This window comes from Acanthaster planci, linkage group LG08, assembly GCF_054643075.1.
Source record: "Acanthaster planci isolate LZ-2023a linkage group LG08, COTS_SCS, whole genome shotgun sequence".
NCBI classification, from domain to species: domain Eukaryota; kingdom Metazoa; phylum Echinodermata; class Asteroidea; order Valvatida; family Acanthasteridae; genus Acanthaster; species Acanthaster planci.
In genome coordinates, this window is record NC_141784.1 from 5,341,766 (window position 1) to 5,369,252 (window position 27,487).

The 27,487-nt window shown below is 40.1% G+C and overlaps 1 protein-coding gene and 1 long non-coding RNA gene across 2 annotated transcripts; one reads left to right on the top strand and one right to left on the bottom strand.

Annotated features, from left to right (window-relative positions):
* Positions 1-32: 32 nt before the first annotated feature.
* On the bottom strand, positions 33-25,898 carry LOC110974512 (uncharacterized). The gene is made up of 7 exons (XM_022226211.2): positions 25,417-25,898; positions 9,743-9,858; positions 9,296-9,506; positions 8,283-8,395; positions 7,298-7,421; positions 4,799-4,866; positions 33-3,890 (listed from the first exon to the last, which is right to left on the bottom strand). Exons 1-7 carry the CDS (start codon positions 25,545-25,547, stop codon positions 2,824-2,826), a joined length of 1,830 nt encoding a protein of 609 aa, XP_022081903.2. The 5' UTR covers positions 25,548-25,898; the 3' UTR covers positions 33-2,823.
* Positions 11,242-13,103, top strand: LOC147798319 (uncharacterized). The gene is made up of 2 exons (XR_015426147.1): positions 11,242-11,456; positions 12,200-13,103. It is a non-coding gene; the product is annotated as an uncharacterized LOC147798319 (long non-coding RNA).
* Positions 25,899-27,487: the final 1,589 nt, after the last annotated feature.

The following is a 27,487-nucleotide window of genomic DNA, read 5'->3' on the forward strand; positions in this document are numbered from 1 at the left end:
TAAAAAAACACAAGCAAAGACGAGAACAACACTCACGTTTTTAAAATTTTAATAATGAGCAGATTTTTTTTCGAGAATGTCATGCAAACCTTTGACCGGTAAAACATGATGACACCTGTTTAAAGTAACATCAATTGCATTAAGTCCAACTGAGGGTATTTTTGCCTGTTTTCTCTGGCTCCTGTCCAAGTAATCTGCGCAAAAATCACGGTAAAATTGTACTTACGTCTTAGATGAGGAGTTAAAATGACTTGTGAAAGCTTGCAATATTTACATTTCTCAATGATCAATTGAGAATTCAATTAAAAAAAAACCCATATTAACACACTGACGGCTTTACAAGAACCCGAACTTAACGTGATGGATTCACAAATAAATAGAGTTTTTCTTCCCGAAGAACAATGTGCCGTTTAATGCCAGACATGTATGACTGTTTTGAAGAGTTGAGGTGATGAGTATGTGAAATTCCGCAACATAACATTTCCTGCCCAGTGATCACACGAAGCGATAAATCCATACCACAAGCCAAGGTTGGTAACAGAACCAAAAAAGCTGGGCTCAAACCCAGACGTGAATTGTTCATGCACTTAACACCATTTTCTCTTCCAAAGTGCAAATACTTTTTCATAAAATGTCAATAAAAGATGATAGAAATGCCTATTTCTAATTCCGAAATGGCATTTAATCGCCCAATCGTGCTACACAAATTCACATCATTTTAATCAAATATAATTACTAAAAGTCAAAAAAAGAAAAAAAAACACAGTAAACAAAACCCAACTCAGACACATCAGGAAAAGGAACCAGTGAAAACCTGATGCCATGTGCAAGCTATACATTGTAAATCTGAAAATACAATGCCAAATACAGCAATATTTTTGAAATGCAAACATTTTAATATTCCCGTTCAGTTAAATTGTTTTCAAGTACATGTATCATGCATCTCTTCATGCATTCTTACAAACTCAATATTAAAATATATACAAATTATTGTCATAATTATTCCCTGATATTCTGACCTTTGACCCTTCTTAAAAGTAAATAAACCCCAACAATTCAAGAACTTTACTGTCCTCTCAAAAAGTGTTAAAAATTAGTTAAAAGAATTGCTTTAATTCTTCCTTGGTTATTATTTGAATTCACTTGAAACTTACAATGCATTTCCAAACGAAATATAATTATTATTGAGTTCAATTGATCAAATGTAAATTTTGAATTCCAAAAATTATTAAAACATAAAATTGAGACAAGGAATATTTTCATGAACAAGGATTAGTGTGTACACAAAGCTATTTACATAACAAACCTGGTTCAGTTACGGTAATTCAAAACCATCTATAAGCATGCATTAGTAATTAATTTGACAACCATAAAAATACATGTATCTAGAGAGATAATGAAGTTGATGTTACATCTGTAAAGTTATTTTAAAACTAGAGCATTAGATTTTCACCAACACAGAAAAACTCTATACTGAATACACTACAAGTCAGAAGACTGTGGTGATAGTCTTGTTGAGAGGCCAGGCTTGGACTTCACACCCAATCCTGATCAAGACCAAAAGATTCCAGATCAAGACTAGACCCAGGCCTGGCTAACCGCTGACTAGGTCTAGATCCCCACCTTCCTGCAATGCTACCACGTGCCTTCATGTGAATACTGTGCAGAGTCACAGCGATATATTTCCCATGTTCTCCGAAATTTTACCGCACAGATTGGAGCCATGTCCGGAACAGCCTTCCAGAGCTACGGCTAGGTCTACTGTCTACCCGTCTCTGTGCATTTCCAATGGAGGGAAGACCTAGACCTAGCTCTAGTCAACAGATTCAGAAGCAGCCTGGCTCTGTCTGCTCCTACTCAATCACATGGTTTCTACTCCTGCATCTACAACTGACATTCTTCCGTGTCTTCCTAGCAACACAGCTACATTGCATTACTGTGATGACATCTATAGCACTTGTAAGGGCTACTGTCTTGACAATGTTGGCAAACATTCAAGAATCTTTAATCGAGAACCAAGCCAAGCAATTGCTGTCATCTCTAAGCCCATGCTTCTGGCAAAACAGGCAACACCCAAAGGGCATTTCTACGGCTGCATTCCATGTAAAAAACAGCTGTTGTAATTTTTTTTTAAGTATAAATAATTCTCACTGTTTTTACTGCAGTTCAGAAAAACTGAACAACCCATTAGTTCAGGTACATAAATATCAGTCCTGAATTCAACATCCACGACACCAACAAGATTTCTTTACATCAATTCATTGTCAACACTGATATATTTACAACTTTGCTTACCACAAATAAAGATCACATTTACCCTGATCACTGAAACAAGTCCCACCTCAGCTCCCTTGGCTATATACACTGCTTCAACTATACAGTACCCTGGGTTAGGCCCTGAACAGTGGATGTATACCTGTGTGCTTCTGGGCAGGGAGGCACAAAGCAAAGTAACTTGCTCAAGGACAAAACTCATCGAGTCCGAACACTGCCTTGATATCTCCCGCGGATACACCATCTAGGAGTGGCTTGTGCATCGTTTCTGTTACGACCTCCGAACTGGATCAAGTTACATTTAATTTACATCAAGTATTTACATGCCTAGAAATAGGCAGGACAGTACGTTCCACGCACATGCACACAAATTTGAAAATTGAGCCAATCAGAATTAGGGACAGACCGCATTGCCTCATGCCCAAACACCAATGGCAATCTTAAGAGCTTTGGGGTTCTGCCTATTGTTATGTGTATGATATCATGCCAGGTTCCCAGTCTAATAGGCCATCCATAGCTCAGACCTACATGTATCTAGACACAGCACTTTCACACTGTACTTTCTAGAGATACGGCACAAATCTTGCTACCTTGTTTCTGCCCTTCTGTCTGTTGCAAGCAGTCCCCATTCCCAAAGCCTTTACCAGCCTCGGAGCTGGCAGCTCTGACGACAGTTTCTTTCTGGCTGTCACTAGAGGGCACTGTACCCTCGGGAATGGGCAGAGTCTGCTCCTCCGTCCCTCGGGACTGCAACGACATGTATGGGTCATTTTCTTGACCACTAGACAATTTTCTGCTCAAGTCCACTCCTGACAAACCCTTGTCGTTGGAGACAGGCTTCAAAGCAACATTGTTCCCATTGTCATCGGCACTGGGCAACATTGGGGTGATTTCGTTGACTTTACTGTCCAGAGGCAATGTCTCTGCATCTTCCAGTTTGAAGTACAGCTCGCTAGTCGGGGATGGCCTGGCTTCCTTCTCGGCAGAAGGGTTTACCTTCTCAGCAGCAGGATTTACCTTGAAGTAGTACGGATTCTCCTGCATGTCTGACCCCTCACTCAGTGGTCTCTGATCGCTCTCGTGACCGGTAGAATTCAGGGTGCTGGCCGGGCCTGTATGACTCCCCTGGGGCTCAGACAAGACGCTGCCAGTGACGCTGCTGCATTCGCTTAACGGCCTTGAGTGACATCTACACATGGGCTCAGTTGGAGCTACTCCTGGGGTAGGGCAAGTGTTATTCTTTATCAAGGGCATGTAGGGGTTCTTTGCACCATCGACTGCTGCCGGGAAGTTATCACCTCCAGCAGGACGATCCAGGAGAGGTGCTGTAGCACTCCGGTCGGTGGCCATCTGACGGCAGCGGGGGCACTGGCCAACACCAACGGCCGCATTCACATCAGCCGGCCTTGCTTGGCCCTTGTTCAGCGCTTGGTAGGATGCTGGGGGTGGATTGGAAGGCGGAGGGTGGTTGCCAGGCAACTCGGGACGCTGATCTGACAAAGTGGCTCCGTTACCGACATTATTAAGTCCATACATCTCATTGTGGAAGATGCGGTGGCCACTAGGGGGGAGTATTCCGTCGTTTGAAACAAACTGTTGACTGGTCATCATAGATGCTGCACACAAGAAAGAAATAAAAAAATCAGTGTAGCATACTTTCTGTATTTCAGTGATTTTCATTTCTGTAAATGGTTTCCACTCTTTGTGTAGTTTTGTATTCAAATCAACAGATGAAATGAAAGTGAAAATTTAAGTTCACAATTCAATCTGAATTGTCAAGTTGGGCCTTAACGAAGTACTATTTTTATCATTCAACACATTTTTTCCACGCATGTATTTACAGTCCATTGGATTTACAAGTCACGGCATAAGTAACATTGGCAAAACTGCAATCACTTCCATATAAGCAGCTCTTCACAAATGCAGTTAGCGATTGTCATTACAAAGCACAGTAAACTGCCTTCAATCGGTTATGCAATGCCCAAATGAAACTAATGATCCTAGCGGTACATGTAACTCATTCAATATCCAAGTCTGCCTACAGTCCCCAATACTGAATACTCACCTTGGCTTCTCAGTGTTCTCATTTCTTCCGAGTCAATGTATGCACTGCCCTCAATCGGTTGTGCAATGCCCAAATGAAACTAATGATCCTAGCGGTACATGTAACTCATTCAATATCCAAGTCTGCCTACAGTCCCCAATACTGAATACTCACCTTGGCTTCTCAGTGTTCTCATTTCTTCCGAGTCAATGTATGCACTGCCCTCAATCGGTTGTGCAATGCCCAAATGAAACTAATGATCCTAGCGGTACATGTAACTCATTCAATATCCAAGTCTGCCTACAGTCCCCAATACTGAATACTCACCTTGGCTTCTCAGTGTTCTCATTTCTTCCGAGTCAATGTATGCACTGCCCTCAATCGGTTGTGCAATGCCCAAATGAAACTAATGATCCTAGCGGTACATGTAACTCATTCAATATCCAAGTCTGCCTATAGTCCCCAATACTGAATACTCACCTTGGCTTCTCAGTGTTCTCATTTCTTCCGAGTCAATGTATGCATACTCGGATTGCTCTTGACCAGGCCTAAAAAGACAATTGGATTAATTCTCACCATTACAAGAACAGTAATATGATTCTGCATCATTATGGCACTGCACTAGAAGATTCTTTGATGTAACATCGACAAATGCATTAGATATGGTTTACACAAGCTAAAAACAAGGTAATTAATTAATTATATCATCACACTGTGATATGTATCAAGCACAAAGTCAAGTACATTATGCCTAAGATGATTACTATTTATAACAACAAATATTTCATGGAAAATGATACGAACAAAGTTCAATATTTTTCTGTTTTGTACTTAAGACCAGCTTCAAAAATTCCAAAATACCTTTTCTGAGACCAGCCAAATTTTTTCATTCATCAAAAAAATCAAAGAACATCCCCCCAAAAGTAAACTTTGATTTTATTTTAGCAGAGCATTGCGCAAGGCAATTTGCAAAAAGGTTCAGGTCTTAAATATGCAGTCTTAGCAATGACAGCTTTGTGGTTATCCGACCATGTGGTGAACGCATTTCCATTCCAACCCCCAAAACATGCAGTCGAGCGAATATGACTCGTCAGGCCTGGGCTAGTCTTTAATCTCCTTGGATGTGGAACGCCCAAAAATATTTCTAGTCCCTTGACGTTTTATTGCAGGTTAGACCTCATAACTTCTAGGAATGATTTTCTGCATACCTGTCTTAAAGAGGCAAGTGCAATTTTGGTAGTGAAATCTAACCTGACGTCATTTCTGCAGTTATGGGTGAATCAAATCCATTTTATGACAATGAGAGGTTTTTTATCCATCATCACACCCACAGTTTTTTCTGCACCAAACTGTTTGAAACTTTACAATGCATCTAAAGAGACCCATTGTGGCTACATCTGTGAATTTTAAATTCAATCCAACAGAGGATTTTGTCGTTACAATTACCAATAGTTCACATCCTCATTCATGTCAGTGGAAAAGGTTCACATTTGTTTGACCTGTTTCGGATATATGAGCTATTCCCATGAACAATGTGACTAACTTTCTTAAAACTGGTGCCGAATACTGTGAGACATCACCAGAAATTCTCTTGAAGGCTTTGCATGAAAAACGACCCTATGATGATATCAGAGAAATGTGTGGGGGGGTAGGGAGAGGGTGGAACCCCTCCGTGGGCTCTTTTAGGCTAAGCAGCACCCAAAAACCCACTGAGGTCAAGGCAGACCATGAATATTCATGACAAATAACAATATCTGTGACCCCCATCCTATTTCCTGTGAGGTTTTCCTGTTTTGACAAGTAACTAACCACCCAACCAACCCACTCCTAAACCAGGCAGGGTGGTGCACTGGATTCCTGACGGCAGAAAAGTTACTAGAGCACCAGGTGGAGGAAATGGAGCAAATCGCTGCCTTTGCTCAAAGCAAGAAATTTCATTAACATATCGTCACATACTGCAACATTTGGCCAGGTTTAAATGGCTTGCTGCACGGCGTTGATTTTGTTGTTTTTTCTGAGTACTTCCCGTCAAAAATACCAGGAATTTAACAGGTGCAAGTAAGCATGTCATCTGACTACAAACCAACACACAGCTGGCCAGTGCTAAAAAATTCCACAGAAACTATTCCAAGCCAAAGAGTTCTGGGCAGTACTGCTGCACTCGACATGCTTACTGCACTACTTCTTCAATGTATTTCACTGCTATCCATCCAAGGCAACATGAACCAATCCTACAAATTGAGTTGAAACATTTCAGGACTTCCTTAACTGTTTGTTTCTGCTTTATAATTTGGTATAATGTCCCGATGATAATAGAATAAATGGATTAAAAAAATTGGCAGTTCCGTTTGATTTCCAGTGTTAAAAATTTGTTGCAAGGCTTGTGAACTGAGAACAGTTTGGGCAGCCCCTTTTGTTTGTTTGGATCACAAATGACCTTACTCTTTGCCAAGGAAGGAACATCCCATTTTCATTCCAAATATTTTTTGTCATGAGCCTGCACGTTCCAAACATCAATCAAATGACTTTCATTTCAACTTTTTTCCCCTAATACACGTAAAAGACTGGAAACTTCTCCATTTCCCGGCACTGAAAAATAACTACTCCCAAAAGGAAACGCACCACTTTAACTTACAGATGTTTTTCTTTGGAGTCTACAAGCTTCTATTTAACCCCAAATCCTTAACCTGACTCCAAAAGTGAAACATTTTCATTTCGGGTGATCTCCCCGTCAACAAGTTTCAATAAACTCCATATCCTCAATCGATACCACAAGGCCCTAATCAGGAAATAACACTGTGCACTTGGTGACACCTCAAGGAAGCTACATATTTTTCTGCAAATTAGAGACAAGATTGGAATCCTTTCAGTTTCAAAAGGAAACTGGCCTAGAGCTTTGTTCTCATCGAGGATCCTTCCAGAGCACTGATTAGCTTGGATTCATTTTGGAAGCCATTCAGAAATCTCTCTATTACTCACTTTTTGTTCTTCTTCTGACATTTTCTCTGATAGCAGACACAGCCAATGATGACCAGAACTAGAAAAGTCCCCCCACCCACAACGGCTCCTATGATGACAGTGACATCCGGCCCTCGGGTTGCTCCTGCAAACATATTAAAACGGAAACTTAACAATTCAACACAAACAAGAAAAATTGCTCTTTTAATGTAGCCTTTCAAGTACTTATTAGCGGAAGCGGAACAAGAAAATGATAAATTAAATCATAAATTAATAAATTCTTCATGTCTTTTGAGGTTAATTTATTTAGTTTGCCCAAAAATATCCTGTTTTTCAGAGTCAAAAAACTCATTGTTTGCACTTGCTAGTATTTTATTTCCATGAAAACTCATACAATACTACCATGAAATCTCATACAATACTAAAGCATACCTACATGTCAGAGAGAGATGCTTTCTGAAGATTAATTTATTAATTAATTAAGTCGGTAAGTCCAGTGCAGACTGTGCACATTGCCAAAAGTGGCTCTGGAAAGCATGAGCAAGAGGTCATGCTGCACAGAGACACCATGCACGTACCGTAGGGCGCTTTGCACCTTTCACTGCAGTGCCGTTCATTTTACGGCAAGTTTCTGGGGTGTTGCTCCCGTTTGCTCACCGTCACTATTAACTAATTACTATTGATAGACAAAAGTTTGATTGGTGCCACAAGTGCATCATCCTCAGATGGTAATGAAGGATGCAACTTTTCGTGTCTTACGACAAAGACAGCACAACATTAATTTCGGGCAAATGCAGAAAGACTTTGCAAAGCGCCATCATGAGTCATACTGACGCCTTGGTTACTTCTTCCACGGTCTCATTAAAATTTTATAGCGTTGACAGTCTAGTGATCACATTCGTCCATTTTTCATTATACCATTGTCTTGGTAAAACTTTCCCCCCCCGGCCGACACGGCTAAAGATGTGTTACAGTGAAACAGACAAATAGAACTACAATCCCCTACCTGCATCTGTAGTCATGGTGCGATCGCTGGGTTTAGGGGGGACAGGTTCCTCAAAGTGCACAGTTGGAATTGGCGTGACAGTTGTAGGGGGTTGTGGAGTAGTGGGATTCTTACTGTAAAAGTCAGGAAAACAATTTAAATTTTTCACTCACAGATTTCTCCTGATGACATTATTTATTCTTGGGCCTGTACACTATCTGTACTTTGTCGACTCAGTCTTAGGTACCCTCCTACTGACTGACTTATCAAGTAATGGGCAGCTAGAAGTTGCCTCTTAATTGACATTTAATGAGTTGACCCCTAGAAACAGAATCCTGTTGGACCCCTGGTGTCGAAGCTGCGCCCTAACTTTCTGTTAAAATTTTATTCTCGCTTTATGGACCACTGCTGTTTCCGCACTTCATGTGAACGATGTGATTTTTCAAACAGTCTGGTTCTCATGTACAGTGATGATACCCCATGGAAAATACAGAACTGATAGGGGAATATAACCCCTTCCTCCCAAAGTTGTTGGTAAAGGTTAAAGCACGTCAATCCCTTGACTACTGCTTGTACTGGGTCGATCCAGTCAAAGGAATTTTGTCAGGTTTGAGCATGGACAACATTATCACAGTTCCTAGGGCCCGGTCGGGGAGGGAGGAGAGATGCTGGGGCGTTCTAGGTTCGGGACAGGTATCCAGGTCTAGGGGTGGGGAGAATAAAATGGATATTCTTCCAGAAACAGCTGTTCAATTGTTTTCATTCAAAAAACAACATCCCCCCGGTGGTTTCTTAAAAACTTGTGCTTTCAATTAAGTATAAAAAATAAACCAGCAACCTGTCACATGGGAGGGAAACTTGGGCCCTGTTCCCCCCCCCCGGATACAGCGCTGAATAGCAAAAAACTGCCTACTGGTCTTTGAAATATGTCAAAGATCTTAAGAATAATGACACAAATGGTCAGTCCCAGACCCTAATTCTTGTTCGTAACATTATTTTCATTTCTGATGTTTGGAATGTGGAGAATAGATTACGTTGAGCAGGAGCAGGTGGGACACATGTCCTCCAGGAGAACTGATGTAACAGCAACATCTTCGCTGAATGGCCAGACGTGGATGTCACCATTCTCTTGGGAGAAGCAAACCAGGTTATTCTGAACAGAGTACTCGCATCTTCTACAATTTGGGTCTTCAGTAGCACAGATACAAGCCACGTAGGACGAGCTAGGTCGACATCGGAACACATCTGTTGGAGGGGAATGAAAACGGGAAGTAAAAACTTCTCTGAGCAATGCAGAGACAAAGAAAAAAGAAGACTTTGTGTAAGTTCTGACTGAGTCAGCGATGCCAGGCTATCTTTGTGTGAGATAAAACCCAGATTCATAGCTACAGATTCTTTCATTGGTTTGGAAACTGTGCTTATACCCTGGTTCAGACAAAAACATGCAGAATTTAAGAAGTGCTGGAAGAAATGTCACTTACGCTGGTAACCCGTGGCAGGAGCATTTTTCCATTCATCACAGTTGTTCAGAAAGTCAAAGAGCTTACTTGCCATACGATCTGTGCAATCACTACACCATGTTGTGCAGTTTGGTAATCTGTTGCAAAATAAAGGCAAAATGAGCATGTTTAAAAATCTTATGGTAAGTTAAAGTTACTGTCATCAAAATGCTGTATTCATTAAATTCAAATCTAGGAAACTCTTGGAGTTTCCCAGTTATTTTCAGGACCTCAGCAACTCACAAAAATGACAGGCTTTTGTCGAGCAAACCCTCTCCTGTTACTTTAGTACATGTACATGTAAATCTTACAGAACCACTTTGGAATCAAAAGCACATGTATGAAACAATATGTAAATACTTTTTCTTCATGTACATTTATGTATGACACAATGCGCCAGCATACACATGCTTTTTACCCAGTTCTTTAGACATTCAAACCGCATACAGTAGATTCATCCATTTACTGTACAAGCAAGGATGCATACAAAAACTAACCTTTCAGGGGGCCAAATTTTTGGGGAGGGGAACATTTGGCAATTTTGTCATGTAATCATTTATGGCCTTTCTGAGTGTGGAGGCTACATTTTGGGGCTTGTCACATGATCTTTTGAAGGACAGGGAATGGACTGGAACAAACAATTTGCCATTTATTACTTTTTCTCAAGTCTAAATGCATCGACACACACGTGACCTGCAAACACAAGATTTGACAGATTCCAGTTTGATAAAATTATGCAGGCTGTACCTCAAACATGTCATTGTGAAGGCTGTTGAACACATGACATACATTTACACATACATGTATGTTGGTCTGTGATGTATCCGTGTAAGGTCACAATACTGGCCAACTTTCATGATGCAAAAAATGAACTTTAATTTATCAGATGATGTAACCATTTTCAAGCAATGTTTGCTTGAGATTATAGTTGTACATGTATTTGAGAGATAAATAAAGATAAATAATTCAGTGTAAATGCGAGTCTATAATTTTTATTCACGTTGAAGAGCAAATTTTAGTTCAAAATGGCGCCCAAAAATGGGACATTGCTTGAACAAAATTTAATGAACTCAACTACTTTACTTATAGCTCACGTATTTTACCACAATGGTCATATTTTTTGAGTTAAGCAATGAAGTAATATTTTGGCCCTTTACAAAAAAAAAAATAAATAAATCCACGCTCCAAAATGGCAGCTGAACCTGCGTTAACGTTCGTTTCACATCGTGTCCACCACACCATACCATGACGAAAAGGGCCAGAATCATCATTTACAAGCCTCACCCTTACCTGTAAAAGCCATTTTTATTCGAAATGAGCTTAATAAACATCGTGTAAAATGTGTGCTAGACCATAATTACCCTCGAGGATGAGAAAACATCAGCATATCGATCGCTATAATTTTCGTGTCCATTTTGTAACTAACGTAAAATGTCCACATGTTTTAACTGGTGATCAACGCAGTCTGACTGGTGGTCGTACACGTGCAATGGTACCCTGCATGGATGACCTAAAGGTCAATTGTTTTAGGCTCGAATACGTCTTTTCCGAGATAAAGCTATTTTAAGCACCGTGTCCACCGCGCGCCGCTTTCGCGTCTCTTTGTAACGAACGGAGAAAGTTGCTGCGCGCGACAGCTTTCCCTCCAACAATCAGGAAAAGAGCAGCCAATATCCGGAAAAAGAGCAGCCAAAAGGTTTGTATCAACTTAAATAGATTTTATTTTCTGTATTTTTTTGTGAAAAGAGGTCAGATGGCATTGTAAAAGGGAAGATTTTAATGGATAGTCAATGGGTGATTTTTGGGCTTTGTAGCGGACCGCTTGGATGGTTTCGTGTGAATCGTGTCCATGTTTAACGAACGGAAGAAAAAAATAGTAAACATCTGAAGTCCCGCTTGAAATTGCAAAACGACAAATAATTTACGCTTTTTAAGCTAAAGTCCATCACAAAAATGAACAAACTTAAAGAATAGCCTTGCCAAGTTCAAGAAATCATCAGTGTTTCACGTTCGTTACACACCGGCACTTTCGACTTCGCCCCATTCGTATTAAAATTCGCCCCATTTGTCATCCAATAGTATGGGGGCGAGTTCGCAGTGAATTAAAAGTAAATGGAGCGAAGTTGATGTAACACGTAGGCAAGTGATGTTTACACAGATAGGGGAACTTGCCTTTGTGGAACCCCTGGGGTCTTGTTAGAGTTTTTTTTTTATGTTTCTACAAATCAAGCCACTGCCGGTTATGTTAAAAAATTGTTCTATTTGAATTTTATTTTTCTTCTATCTTATTTCAGAAGCCAGAAAGGAGAAAAAGATTCAATGGTTGGATAAGATTATATGTCTGTAGATTCACATGTCCTTGTGAAAGAAGCTTTAGTAGTAATTAAATCAAAGATTATTCGATTTCAACCATTCCTGTTGCCATTTCTGTAATTTCAGGACCCCACAAGAGCCTGCCGATCGCCAGCTCACTGCAGGGGATATAGTTGTCGTCGCATTTGAGGATGCATCCAGGTGCCATCAAGCGCATCATTAGTGATGAACTGGCAGTTATATACTGCATGGATCGTCCAAATAAAAATAAGCAAAGTTTTGTTTGGGAAAAAGATCTGACCGTTAACAGGAAATTCATTCTGTGTGTTGTTAATCCAAGTTCACTTATTCCAGATCCATCTTTGCGTTACTTTCACTTGGACAGCAAAGAAGTAGGTAAAATTAATGCACTATACAGTGTCTATGCTAATAAGTATTTTTAAACGTTTATTGCCAAAAGTAGTTTTGTCTAAGTATGTCATCAGAGGTTTGTCTAAGGTCTGTAGTCAAAAATTCATCAGTTTTTCAGCAAAGATGAGTCACCCAGGTGGCACGAACTGAATAAATTCAATGAAATTCATTTAATGAGATGTGCCATGTTCTTCAGATGGGATCGTCAGTGTATAGCCTCCACAATGAAATACAGTTTTTAAGAAACAAGATTAGAATGAAAAATAAAATAGTCATTGACTCAATTTACTTGTTCCTCAGAATTGTTTAATGTTGCAAATGGTGCACATTTAAATATACATACATGTACGTAAGTTCACAATGTCAAAGATTTCAACTTCTGTGAAGCTCATGTGCAACCTTCTTGCATGCATATAGGGCATCTAAAAATAGGCTGAAGTGGCTTATCAGATATGTAGATCACAGAGATGCTCCCAAGAAATGAAAAAGCATGTGCATGTATTAACACCTGCACATAGTAACACAGGCAATTTTCTGAAGGTGAGGCAACTGCCTTGAGGGCTCCAGTAAAGCAAGTCATAATAAACTTGTCACATGAAATGTTAGCTTTGATTCGAAATTTTTGGTGTCCGTGTCATTTTTGTAACTAACGTTAAACTACAGGACAAAGATCTTTGAAATTGAGGGTATCTGTTCTTTGGTTGTCAATGATAATGTCCTCTTTGAAGTACTTGCAAGCTTCGCAACCAGCTGTTTTCCTCAAGTCATCAAACTGCAAATCATTTAGAATTGTTGTGTGTGAAAAAGTACACTTGTTAACGTTAGTTACGGTGTCCATCTTATTAAGATATCGTAAAATTAGTAACAATTAACATTTTTTTTAAAGATGACCTTCAGAAAGGAGGAAAAGCTTAACCACAACAATACAACTCCACATTGTTTTTCTTTGACTTTTATTATTGCATGGTTGACTGCAAAGTGGACACCGTAACCAACGTTAACTTATGAGGTCCCCCTCTACAGAAAGCACTGCATGGAAGAAAATTTCTTGGGCCGATTATCTTCCCATTGCTATTTTCTGATAGAGGGTGGTCCATTGTCATAATTTAAAAGTAAATTAAACACCTTTCACTAGATTGAATTTTTACCTATGTGTCCCATTTTTGTTAGCCAGTATTGTGTCCTTACACATCCGCATACATGTACGTGTAGTCATGTACAAATACTCAAAGTTCAAACATTCTGTGGGATCGTGTACATGTATCAACAATTCAGAAGTCTGACAATACCAGTACACGTGTACATTGTACATGTTTATCTCTCTGAAGAGATTACATGTGTATGTACACCATGGCATTATAACTAATGAAATGGATCACAAATAGCTAGGAGTGTGTCTGTCTGTGTTCTGTGACATTACAAACATCTCATAAATCTGACTTACACGGTACATGTGCATGTACAATATGAATTGACATCCAATGAAACCGTTCTACTAAAAGCGAAAATTAGTGGGTCAATGTTTACATGTAGGCCTCTGTATCTAGTCCAAACTGTTAAAGAGATCTTTTTAGCCTGGAGGTGTGAATTCCTTAATCAATATTCCCACCACAAAGGAGTTCAAGGATTGAGGCAATCGTGGTCATTTCCTGACCCAGCAGCTGTGAAATGTACAGGGTTTTTACTGTACTGAAGCATGACTTCTGCATTATTATTCATCAAAACGGACCGAAAGGACAGGCAAGAGGGAGACCGGATAGCTATTTTGTGATGACAATCGAGCCGGAGAGAGTTCTGCCCAGCAAACAGGCGCCACGCAGGATATCAGGGCCGCTACTTTTCATTTGTGTGGATTGTGATGGGGGAGGAGGGCTTTTTACAAAATGCATGAAAAACACCACGGTGGATGGGTTTCATCTGGACCGTGAAGAGTGATGAACCAGCAACTTCTGGGAAATTTAATCTTCATTGACGACTCTTCCGATATTCCTGCATTAGTGAAACTGAACAGGCCTCTGTACAGTAAATTGAACCAAGCAGGAGAATATACAATATGAAATACAACTGCAGGGGAAAAGGAAAGAGATGCACCTTGGATTACTAATGATAAGTGGAAGAGACTTGTAAACACTTGGAATGCAAAGTACATCATGTACGGTACATGTACATGTACATGTACAGTGTGTGGGCGCTTTTTGCTCTAAAAAAAGACACAAAATGTAATTAAAGGATGGTGTTGTGAATCATGGCCAGAGCTATAAATTGAAAAGAAAATAAAGGGTCCTAATCATGTACAGTAGCAATGGGTAGCCAAAGGGGTAAATGGACAGACATGTACAGGCACACGTACATTTTACATGCATTTGAATTGAACAATTCTGGATTACTATGCAAGTAGCCACTTTAAAGAGGTTGCCGCTGGAACCCATGAGATATTATTGATGAGCAGCCAAAATGGACCACATCAACAAGTGATTGAAGACATCTCTGAAACAATGGTGCGGCTTTCAAATGGGTGACCTCCATGTATGTACACATGTATGGTACCTGGCCCACAGACATCAGTTGACTCTTCCACTTGTTTACATGTATAGACATTGTACCCACTCATTTTTTCTGACCTAGAAGCCATGAAAAGGATATCTTACATGTACACTGTCACCAAATATGCACATTCATTCTCTGCACAATGTACAAACTACATGTACATGTACATCATGTAAGATTAAACATGTACATGTACACTGAGTGTGCATGTATGACCCAAATACATCCCACTCTCCCAACTTACATGTACATACATGTACATCCACTGCATGATTGCAGGCCCAAACGTGTTGACCAAGCTGAACTGTAATTATTCAGCGAAACTGAATGTTACCTAGCACCGTTGAAAAAAAGGGCGAGAACTGGGCTGTGACCAGCTGTACAGGCTTTTAACATCATGGTCACGGTCACTGGACTGCACAGCTTCACACAAGTACATCTAATTAAATACCTGATTTCTTTACCGGTATATTTGGGAGTCAGGTTGGCATAGTTGTTCTTTCCTCGCCTTCCACCTCTGTGGTCCGGGTTCAAATCCCAGCCCGGTCCATCATGTGGATTAGGTTTTCAGTCCCTACATGTACCTGATTCCGTGGGTTTTATACCCAAAATATTCCTCTGGGGTTTTCCTCCACCTTCTAAAAGTATTGAGGCTTCTCATAGTCTCCTCTCTACAGGTTTCTTCAGGCTTGCCAGCTACACTTCCAAGGGTGCTTTTGAGGAATCCTCGGTGCCATACCAGGAATAATTAATAATGGTAATAACAAGAATAAGACTAATTATGATTTTCTTCCTCCCCTGCCCTTCTCTCCTCATTCCTTCTTAAAAAATCCATCAATTCTTTCGTTTTACTTGTTTTCAATACAATTTCCTGGGGCATAGCTCGCTCAGGTCGCTTTTCTCATCAAGTGTTTGTCCCACTACAGGTAAAGACTTGTGCAGTAGTTGGGCATGCCCAACGGTGTTGATACATGTACATGTGTACCATGTACAATGTATGTACTACTGCCCAAGTAGGTACTGCAAAAAGTTAGGCCGGAACAGCATTTTTTTCTGTGACTCAAGCGTTTGGGTTCAACACTGTTGTCATCCTCTTAACCAGTGCCCAATGTACTGCTACCTGTGCCTGTAGTCTGAGCATACACATACATGTACATGTACTGTACCTCTACACAATGCCAGGAACCTTTCCTCCTACACACAGAAGCCATGCATGTGACATATTTAATAAGGAAGGCAGAGGCAAGTTAAAATCCAATTGCTCCCAGCTGCGTCAGACAGGGGACACCAAATTTCGGGGAAAATCTGAACCACTGGGCTCCCTACCCTCAGGGGTCGGCTCACCAACGGGTCACCACCGGTCACATCTTTTAAGATGAAGTTTCGTCTTCCTGAAGTTCCAAATAAATGCCAGGCAGTAATTTATTGCATCATTTGTGGAGGATGCTACATCTGTATGTACACCGTATGAGTAATCCCTGACTTCCAGATGAACTCATATATCATGGGCTGTGCTATCAGCCGAAGAGGTTTTTTAAATCAGCCTATAAATAATTACGAGTGGCAGGTTGGAGGGTCAAACTAGATGTGTTTTCCTGTTTGTCTCTATTTGTGGTTTGCAACAAAGGTAAAAACCACACTGGATTGAGAAATAAAGTGCTCAAAGGTTGCATTATGTCATTAATCATCCCTAACAAATTCAGCTTTTCTCAACTGCCTCAAGCGAAGGGTGCTAACATGCCCCTGCCTCAAAGAGCTACGTGCAATACTCTGTACTCCAATATACGTCAACAAAATTGGGACCTTTAGCCCTAACTGCCCAAAAGCTGCCATACTCCAACAGCTGGTTTTGTGAGGTTTTGGCAGGTTTGGTACCGTACCCAAGGAACTTCTTGTTGAATTTTGTGAGACTTGGGATGAAAGGCCCAGGGAGATGGTGTTGGATTCTGTGTGAGTTGGGACACACACGGGTCACTGTGTGCAGTGTCTGGCTTGCTGTACCAATTGTTGATTTTGCTTGATTTTGTCAGGTTTGGTACTGTTCAGTGCAAGTCATCCTTTAACGAATAGACCTATCCATACCACATCATTCAAACTCCAAGGGGCTCATTCTGTTGGAGTTTATCAGGTTTGGTACACTAACCTGCATGTACAAGAACATAGACAAGTACATGAACCTGTTGGATTTTGTGAGGTTCAGTATGCTTTCTAGTGCAGGAGCCTAGGGGGTTAGGGTTAGTCTACTGGATGTCACATGCGCTTACATGTACTGTACACAGTGACACACTGTACATTGTACATTCAACAGCACAGGTATACTAGTCCTGGCTAATTCCAAGAATAACAGATTGACAACTGGAAGGGATTTTCACAATTTACTATCCTGATGGGTCATAAATTAAGACCTAAACACTAGTGTTACAAGTGTCCATCTATGGTATCATAGGGATGTGTTTTGAACTTTGGACTTTGCAAGGATCAGGTAAACCTACCTGTATGTGTTGCCATGGTAGCGGATAATGTGGAATAAAAAGTTATCATACCGGTGCATGAAACAAAATGTAAAGACAGGACCTTGCCATCTGTAAATAATGTTGCTTTTCTTTCCAAACTCACTGCCCTCACAACAGTGCCCAGCACGATCATTTTCTGTGAAAACAATATTTGAAACCTTTCCACAGTACATGTACATGAAATTGCAATCCTACATGTAAATCCAGCCATGTACATGTACATGAAATTGCAATCCTACATGTAAATCCAGCCATGTACATGTACATGAAATTGCAATCCTACATGTAAATCCAGCCATGTACATGTACATGAAATTGCAACCCTACATGTAAATCCAGCCATGTACATGTACATGAAATTGCAATCCTACATGTAAATCCAGCCATGTACATGTACATGAAATTGCAACCCTACATGTAAATCCAGCCATGTACATGTACATGAAATTGCAATCCTACATGTAAATCCAGCCATGTACATGTACATGAAATTGCAATCCTACATGTAAATCCAGCCATGTACATGTACATGAAATTGCAATCCTACATGTAAATCCAGCCATGTACATGTACATGAAATTGCAATCCTACATGTAAATCCAGCCATGTACATGTACATTTACTGCATATACAAGTATGCATCATCTCCTTTAATTTGCCAGGGGGGGAGGGGTGGATAATACAAGGACAGAAATATCAACATATGACATAAATGATTCCTGTGATTTCTCCAATAGGTACATGTACATGTATGCATGAAAAATGCACATGAAGTAGGGAAAGATGGTATGAAGACCTCAATGCAGTCAATTGTATTGGGTTTCAACACAACTTGCACAGCAAATAGGTACAGTCATCATCAACTTGAAATTATTTCATATTATCACACCAAGGCAATGCCCCTGTTTTCCTGGAATACATGTGCAATGTAGCATTGAATGGCCGTTTTTGTACAGGTAGGTGCACTGTCTGATTCATCCTGTGAAGGCCATGCACACAGCTGGACAGCTTCTGGGTTGCAATATACAGTACACATGTACATGTACCTGTACAAATCCACTGCCAGATTCCTGCTGATGATGGTTTTCCAAAAGACTTTACATTAAGTGCAAATGAATTTACTTTGTAGTAATTTCTGTTGGTTTCTATGCATTCCTCAAATACACTGTACATACCTGTAGGCCTACAGTTTTACAATGTACTGTGTACATGTGCATGGATATGTATACACTGTACTATACATGTAATCACAGAATCAGCGTTCCATTGAGGTTATCTTTTTTATTTCAATCCACAAAAAGGTGTAAAAAAAATCCACATTTGTTTCTGGCGTGAATTTGGTACTGACTGAATACGAACGCACAAAATTTGCTGTTGATTCAAAATCTACATTGTTTATCGTACCATAGGGTCATTACATGTACATGTAACTGTGTACATACGTGTATCTGCACATAACTGGTCTTGTATTTGTACAGAACTTCATCTCTTAAGTTTTGGATTTCTTTACTTAGAGGAATCTCTTTTCCAAATGAAAATCTAATGATTTCATTCTAAAGCACCTGCTGACCTACATACACCATACATACTTGTACATGTATATGTGCCATGAGGACAGCGACTCTTATAAACAAACCACACAAGAGTTTGCAAAGGGAATTCTCCCCTGATGGAAGTTCAGATTCTTAAAAAAAAACATTTCATAGCACCTGTCTCTAGTCGTCAACAAACATGACAAACAGTCTGGCCGGAAATTCCAATGACATCTACCACTCAACACATACCTATGGACAAAAATTCCATGCACAAGCTTCAGATGGAGAAATGTTACAGAGATGTATTCCTGGAAATTTAAAAGATATACATACAGTATGCCAGTACAATGTGTACATCATTTAATTAAGCACGCGCATACATGTACATGTAAAAGCTGGCCAGGAATCCACAGTCCATGCAAGCATCTTGAAAACCCATTTTCCCAGTCCTGCATAAGGCCAATCCTGCCTGGGTTGCATTGATAAACAATTTGGATGCTATTGCTAGATGACTGGTGATGCTAAGTGGATCTAATTTGGAACTGCTGATGACAGTCAATGAATTCCTCCCATCTGCAGCTCACCCACTTCCCATTACAGAGTGCTGATACATGAGAACATTATTATTATTACATATTACATTATAATATAATGGCAGGTCATATTTCTTCAAGAGACATCAACTCCCCATTTGCAGTCAACACTGGGCGGGCAGGCCGCAAGCAGGACTGATATGCCAATCACTAGCAACAGCAAGGTTTATTATTTTGATAAGTGCGGTGTGGAATTTTATTGGTACATCTGTGGTTTATGATCTGTTACAACTGCTAAATGATATTGGGCTGAATGGCCTGCCCTACATACTGTACACAGCACAGATCCTGCCATGGATCTTGCTGTGGGGAAAGATTATATTTACCCGTATTAGTATTAGGCCTGTACATGTATGTACATGTATACATGTATGTATACATGTACATGTATGTATTCCGTGAATTTCAAACCCCTGCAGTACATGTAAAAATTTCTCCGAATTTTGGACGACTGCTGCAAAATGTAACTCTCTGATTTGACACCGTAACTGTTGTGGCACTGCAAATTCTTCAGCTTGACACATGCTTCCATTTGACAAATCACAACACCTTATTGGCTGAAGAGGCGCAAACACGAGCCTCGCCACTGATGGCTTCTTATTCTGGTTGTCGAATTACATACATGTACAACAGTCTTGAGTCGGACCAAGAGGGGGCACGATATTCCTCTTCGGAGGCTCCTTTTAAGGGAACAGCACTTTGCTGGTTGAAGAACAACGATGAAGCGCATGCACTGCTTATACATGTACATGTATGCATGGCTCTTTCCCACCATCGAGGGGGTCCTGTTGCATAAGACAGAAAGTGTCTACATACATGTATGTAAATGTACATTGAGTGTATATCAGTGTTGTACATGTACATGTAGAGTCACCACTGTCGAACCCGAATTGCAAATCATAAGTCTCGAGTCTGAGTTACGAGTCACAAGCCTCAAGTCCAAGTCATGAGTCTGAGTCACTTGTTTTAAGTTTTTCACCAATCTGGTGAGGTTTTTTTGGCTACATACACATGTCCTGGTACCTAGAATGCTGTGGTTTTTGCTTGACATACTTGTTCAGATTACAAATGACCGCCATGATGTAATTGCTTTCCAAAGAGACTACATACGGTATCATGGTACAAGTACAGTTCACAACAGATGAAAAGTTAGCTTTTTTATCAGAAAGGAAGAGAATCCACCATCTAGACCAGTGTCAAGTTGTGTCATGAAGGAATGTTACGCTCGCCACACAAATTAGCAATTTTTTTAATGGGAAAATACATGACTCAAGTCATGCGTCACTACGCTTGAGTCCAAGTCATCATGGTACAGTCCAAGTCCAAATCATTTGTCAATGTCAATGCGAGTCTGAGTCACAAAGAAAGTGACAAAAGTCTAAGTCCTGGACTCCAGTCCTGCAACACTGGTATGTATACATGATACACATCATAAATCACACGAGAAATCTACATATCCCGGTATAAATGTACATGTACAGTGTACACCCATATTGACTGGTAGCCCTATTCCTGCGCACAGAAACGATATGGAATTCAATCCTTCATCAAACTGGTCACGCATTACATTTTCCTCTGGGTAATACTTTTCATAGGCCTGGAGCAAACCTCATTACAATGATAATATGCATTAACAGCATGCTTTAAGCTACATGTACATGTATAATGACCACGCTAAGTTCATAACAATGACCATTTATACAGAGGTCTTCCCCTGCATAATGACCCAAGGTTATTCACAACCTGTAAGAAAAAAAAGCTTCCAACATACATGTACTGTCTCTATCAGGTACTGAATTACCAGTAATTTAATGTCTATCATTTCATATTTAATGTTCATAATGAACCATGACTGCGACACTGTAGATCTAATGTAATATACCGGTACCTATTAACCACAGCCTAAATGTCACTCAGTTACTATTAGTTTTCCCTATAAAAATCAGACTTCTCTGTCCAAAGCTGTCTTCCACTGATGAATGTACTGAAGGTGTAAAGGACTACGATTTCCTGGCGACTGAATTATTCCAAAGGCTTTCTAAACAAGGCACATCTGTCATCTTGAATATACCACAGACAACAGTACCATAGGAATAACAGTAGGCTTAAGTAGGAATATACATGGTGTATTATAATGAATCATGTCCTAAAATGCTTTGGTATTAGGTTTTAAACTTACTGTTCTGTAATGTACATGTGTAATCCCATTGTGAAAAAAATTAAAACATAGTTCTAACAAAACTCTATTCATAATTGCTGTAAAAATAAAACAAAACAAAAACAATTCCACCAAATTCTCGAATCAACCAGAGGCAAGTTTGCACGTCTAATCTTGCAGCTCTTCAAGGTAACGGCCTCATAACTCATGACTGATGTCACCAGTTCCAAACAACAGTTAATGGAAAATACTGGCCACTTCTTACAAGCTTGCCCATCTCTGGAATTTTCCCTCGAAAGATGTAGGTCTTGAAGGAGATGCAATACTGTTGGAATTACTCAGCCCAGTCGGACATTTGAAAATAACCGTGACAGCATCATGACAAACAGATCTTGTCATGTTGTGGTGCAGACTTGAGAGCTGTAAATACTGGGGTACAGTACCGCGCTTCTGGAGAAAAAAATTCTCTTCAAATGCCTCCCCAGGAACTGAAGTACATGTTCAGTACCGGTGCGGGTACATGTACATCTATTAGAATTTTCCAGAGTTAATCTTGAACATTCATGGTTTAGTCATACATTTAGGTATTTAGGTCTTGAAATATGATACAGTGACAATATCGCCAAATAGAGTTTTTCTAATTCAGAGCACTTTGTTCTGGAGGCATGGGTACATGCACGGTCAATGCTATTAAATCTAACAGTGCTCAATTTTTACCTTCAGCCCAGGGGTTAGGGTTAATGATAAACCTCAGGCAAACTCAAGTACACACATCTCAAGAATGTTACCCAGACCATGATGAGTCTTGAACATGTACCGGTAAGAGTAAGTCAGTGAAGGCATCATGACAAATGGGATGGTTTTCATGTTCTGTTGACTCTCTAAGGCATGCCAAAGTGGCGTGACCATTTGTTTTTGCTAGCCTGAGAGTATTTTGCATTGGGGAAGAGGCATGTGCTCACAAGAAAACACAATCGTCAGATAATTCCACTGATGATGATGCAAATCATCTTTTGTTGACATCAGTGATGTCCTAAGCCCGTAATATCGGAACAGATTTACTAGCGGTAGGTTTAAATTTTTAATATGGGATTGTGTTTTACCAAGCTTAAAAAACATACAGTAGACACACAGGGTATCAGAGCAAAGCGTGAAAAAAGGTGGGATTTGGGGGCATTTTTTTAACATGGAGGCACATTTACATGTGCAAATAGTCACTCACATTCAGGTGGTTTAAATTTCCAAAAGGAACAGAGTAAGTAGCTGGGAACTAGACCATAATTTCACTGTTTGAAAAATGTTTTTCGGGGGAGGTAACCAGAACATGTCCAAATGTTTTCATGCAACACGATCCCATTTACATGTACTTGTACTTTGTACACGTATATACATGTATGTACAGTGTATATAGGCCAAGTAAAACAAGTTAATGTGTTTGGTGGTTGGTTTTGGAAATTTTTAAAAAGGTAGAGCATTGTACATGTACTTTTCCTGAACCAGTCTACCGGTAGCTTCAATTTACAGGTGTGGCTGAATAACAAAAGTGAAGGTACAAAAATTTGCTGAAAGTTTGCAGGTAAACCACATGGAATTGATCTGTTCCCCAAAGTACGTGTTTAAGAGTGGTGGTTCTGAGAAGAACCAGTGAGTGCAAACAAAAAAATCACAAAAATCTTGAAACGTTAGTACATGTATGGTACACTGTATACAGGAAGACTGCGATAATTAAAATGAAGATTATAAATATTTATATCATCCGGTAACAATCTACACGTACACTTGTGCAAAACACAACTTAACTTTCCACAACAACTGCCCATTTCACTTCAGATTACTGGTATTTCAGTTGTTTAAAGGTTGTAACCCTAAATCAAACTCATTCATTATCTCTGACGAGATCCTGGTAACAAAACATACCCCGGTCATTCATTCTATAAAATGGCTATTTTCTACAAATTTCATCATGAAGCAAGTTCAGCTGTACACTATACATGTAGTTTATTCATTAGTCAATTGCTTCTTGTACATGTGCAATACAGTTAGACTCAAACCTCAGGGGAATCATTCTGTGGAATTTATCTCCTTGTACATGTACTAGTACATGTAGCTGAGTTCATGACCAGTGGCAACATGTACAGTGTAGCAAATTAGGTGCGGACAGAATCTAGTTGTTTGTTTGTCGTGGATAAAGTGCCAGGTTTTCATGACTTCTGTTAGGTGAGAAAATTGAGAATCTTGCACACTACTGTGCAGTTGAACTGGCCCTAGTGAATCACTACAGTGGAGTCCCCTAACATGGCACACTTCAATATTCCTGTTACTTCCCCAAAAACTTGTCTCATGCAGTGTTGCCAAACGTCTTTGTTGAAAAACTTCAAATCATCCAGTTAAATTAATACTAGAACTACATGTAGTACAAGCACATGAACATGTATTTTACCTTCCTCATACATGCTGCTCGATCTTTGTGCATAATCCAAGTAACATGAAATTCCCGGACATGGTGCACTTAAACAATTTCAGAAAATCCCACATCAATATGTATTTAAGAATTTAGTTACAGGTGATAAAAAGTCATTATTGCTTCCTCTCTTGTCCAGTACGTACATGTATAACCAGCTACGAGTTTGTACAAAAATAATTTCCTTATCTGGGGCATACAATGTAATTTCAAAGAGTTCAGTATTGGAAAATTGGAAAAATAGGCCATAATAGAATTTCACTGGAACTTTGTAGCAGATAAATAAACTCAAGATATATAATCAAGCTTGATCGTCCAAGCTTGGTTAAACTTCACTTACTGTGATAACTGTAGTAAAAGTGTTGCTCTGTCAAGGCATTAGTGGCAACCAATAAAAATACACCATGTTAATTTACATGTAAGGGCTGTATTCCATACCGAGCACGACATGGGGCCGATGGGTACCCCCCACATGTCCAATCCCTATACACTCTCTAGACTATTGTTACCTAACACATCCCCCTAGAAGTCTGTAAAGAATTCCTGAGATTCCAATCAAAAAATGACTAACACAAAGGTGGGGGGGGGTTCTCCCCGTCCCATACAGTGCCATATCTTGCATCATATATGCATAAGCCTGTAAGGTACATGTAATTTAAATTTAGGGTACATCAATAACAAAGCTGGGCCAACCTGTTGTCTTTAAAGCAATAAAATAGCCTGAAAGTAATGGATGCTTTGCACCTTCCATGTAAACAACACTTGGCATCTATTCAATTTATCACACCGTCTGCTGGCATACATGTACATGTATCATTGTTGTAATTGTTTACAAATTCAATATTACTGAGGTAACCTACATGTAAGTCCTTGCGGAAAGAGTTCCATATACAGACAACACTAATTTTCCCTTAAATATTAATAACCGTAGGAAAGTGATAACATGTCCTAAAAAATAAAATCAGCCGAGAAAATTCTGAAGCATTTACTTAGAAAACACTTTTTTTGAGACAAGTCTCATGATAGGTTGGTACACAGAGGCAACAAGACATGTTGTCCGTATGTGGAACTCTTTCCGTCCTTTTATTGCAAAAACCAGGTCGGAGACATTTAACTGAAACTTACAGAGAGCAGATGTACTGATGTTGGTCGTTCAATGATGCTACTGGTCTTGGCGGTCCAACGCCACTACTTCTGGCGGTCACAGCCAGACACACGCCGTACACAAGAAGCAAAACACGGTAGGTATCCCCCATCCTGCACGCAACGTCCGCCGCAAACTACACCATATTGTGACAACTAAATTTAGAACAGTCGTTGGATCTCTTCTAGATTTAATTCCTAAGTGCAAAAGTTGCAAAAGATTACTCCTCTGCCACCAGGCTGGGAATGTAGGTAGGATTGAGAATGACGTTCTGCCGCTGTTGATCTTCACTCCATGACCTGACGATTTGCGTGTAGCGTGCTGACAGTATAGTACGGCAAGGCGCGATTGAGCAAAAAATACATGTAGTACGTGAATCATCCTTACAATTGTCTAGTCTCATATCAAGACGCATTTACCCTAAACTCACGAACATCCGGCAGAAAGTGCTACACGTATTCCGTTTGGATTCAAGGGTAACGTCGTGGACAGAGACTAAATGACAAAACGCAAGGTCTTTCAGTGAATCCCCTGGCACCCTAGGTATTTTGGGAGGGACACAATGGCCGAGTACCAACGAGGATTCCAAATACTGGGAACAATGGACCCACAGCAGAACAGGGGCAAAAGTTCAACCTTATTTGGAGCACGTACGAAGAACCATTCGGTTAGGCCAAGGGGTGATTGTCGCACAACATCAACGCCCCCTCCCCTGGGGTTAGGCTATCATCATGCAAAGGAGCACGCATTTTGTATGGATGCAAAATCTTGCTAAATTGAATTTTGCTGGACTTCTGCAACGTACACATACAGATAAAGAATCTTTCAGAAAAATATGGGAAAGTTAATTTTGAAACATTTCAAAATCGTGGCCGAACCGATATTAAGATGAGATGTACATCGTACACGTACCAAACAAACACTGCGAAAGCTATCATCTTTGAAGAATATTGAGGAAAACTCTTTGATTTTAACCCAGCTCAGCGGATGCATTTTTTATGAAATCTTATTAAATTCCGGTTAAAAAAGTTCTAAAAACCACTCAAATGTGGGCAAAACACTGTTCACTTTTTAAAGGGGGCGTGGTGGGAGGACGCCCTATGAATGAGTTAAATCTATACTGTAGTAACTAGTTTACCAGTTTATTTAGTTTTCACTGCAATGAATTGAAAATTGGCCGCGCTCGCTCACTTTCGTTAGCTTGTAGGCCTATCATTATTGACTAATCGAGGCTTGCCTTTTGGTTTAAAAGACACTGACAGTGTGCAAATAAACTCACGCTGATCCGATAGTGAGTGCGCACTGCCGTCGGTTGTCCATTAATTACATCATCAAACTTCGAGCAGTTTCCTTGAATCTCATCAGCGAGGCACAGAAGCCTACAAATGGGTTTATTATAATTTACTTCGGACTCATGCCGCTGCCAGTACAGTGCTGTTCACGTTATAAAATGGACTGCTTGCATCTGAAAATATGCGGTGAAATGAATCGTACTATTCAGGATAGGCCGTTGTTCGTGGTCAAAGAATGGCCTTCTTTGCTTTCAGATGATTAATCCTCAAGTTCGACCACACCCCCAAATAAAAAGATTGGTCTCGCGTGACATAATGCAAAATGTCGAATGAAATTGCAGCAATGATCGCATCAATATTGGGCGTCGGCGCACTGATGCATTTGCCACTTGACATCTTCTCATTACATCATGGAAAGAATTCCGAGAAGCCGTCTGGTTGTTGCTCGCGGGGCGGCGTTGCATTATACGTAATTTTTGGCCCCTGGATTGCAGGCCAGAAGCTGTTGCCACCTGGTCAGCCCACAATCACAGTCAGCTGAAAATGGCCAAACAAATGTCAACAATGAAGCTGCAGTGGTAGTCGTGCGCCCACCATACTCGCGCGTCATTAATGGTCGTGATTATTTAGAATAGCAAAGGGTGTGGTTAGGACGGCTTGCTGAATTTTCATTAATTGTATCTTTACGAAGCGTGACAGAAGCGGATTAAGGTTAGATTGAAATGAAAATTTATAAATCATTAAATGTGAGGAAGGTGGT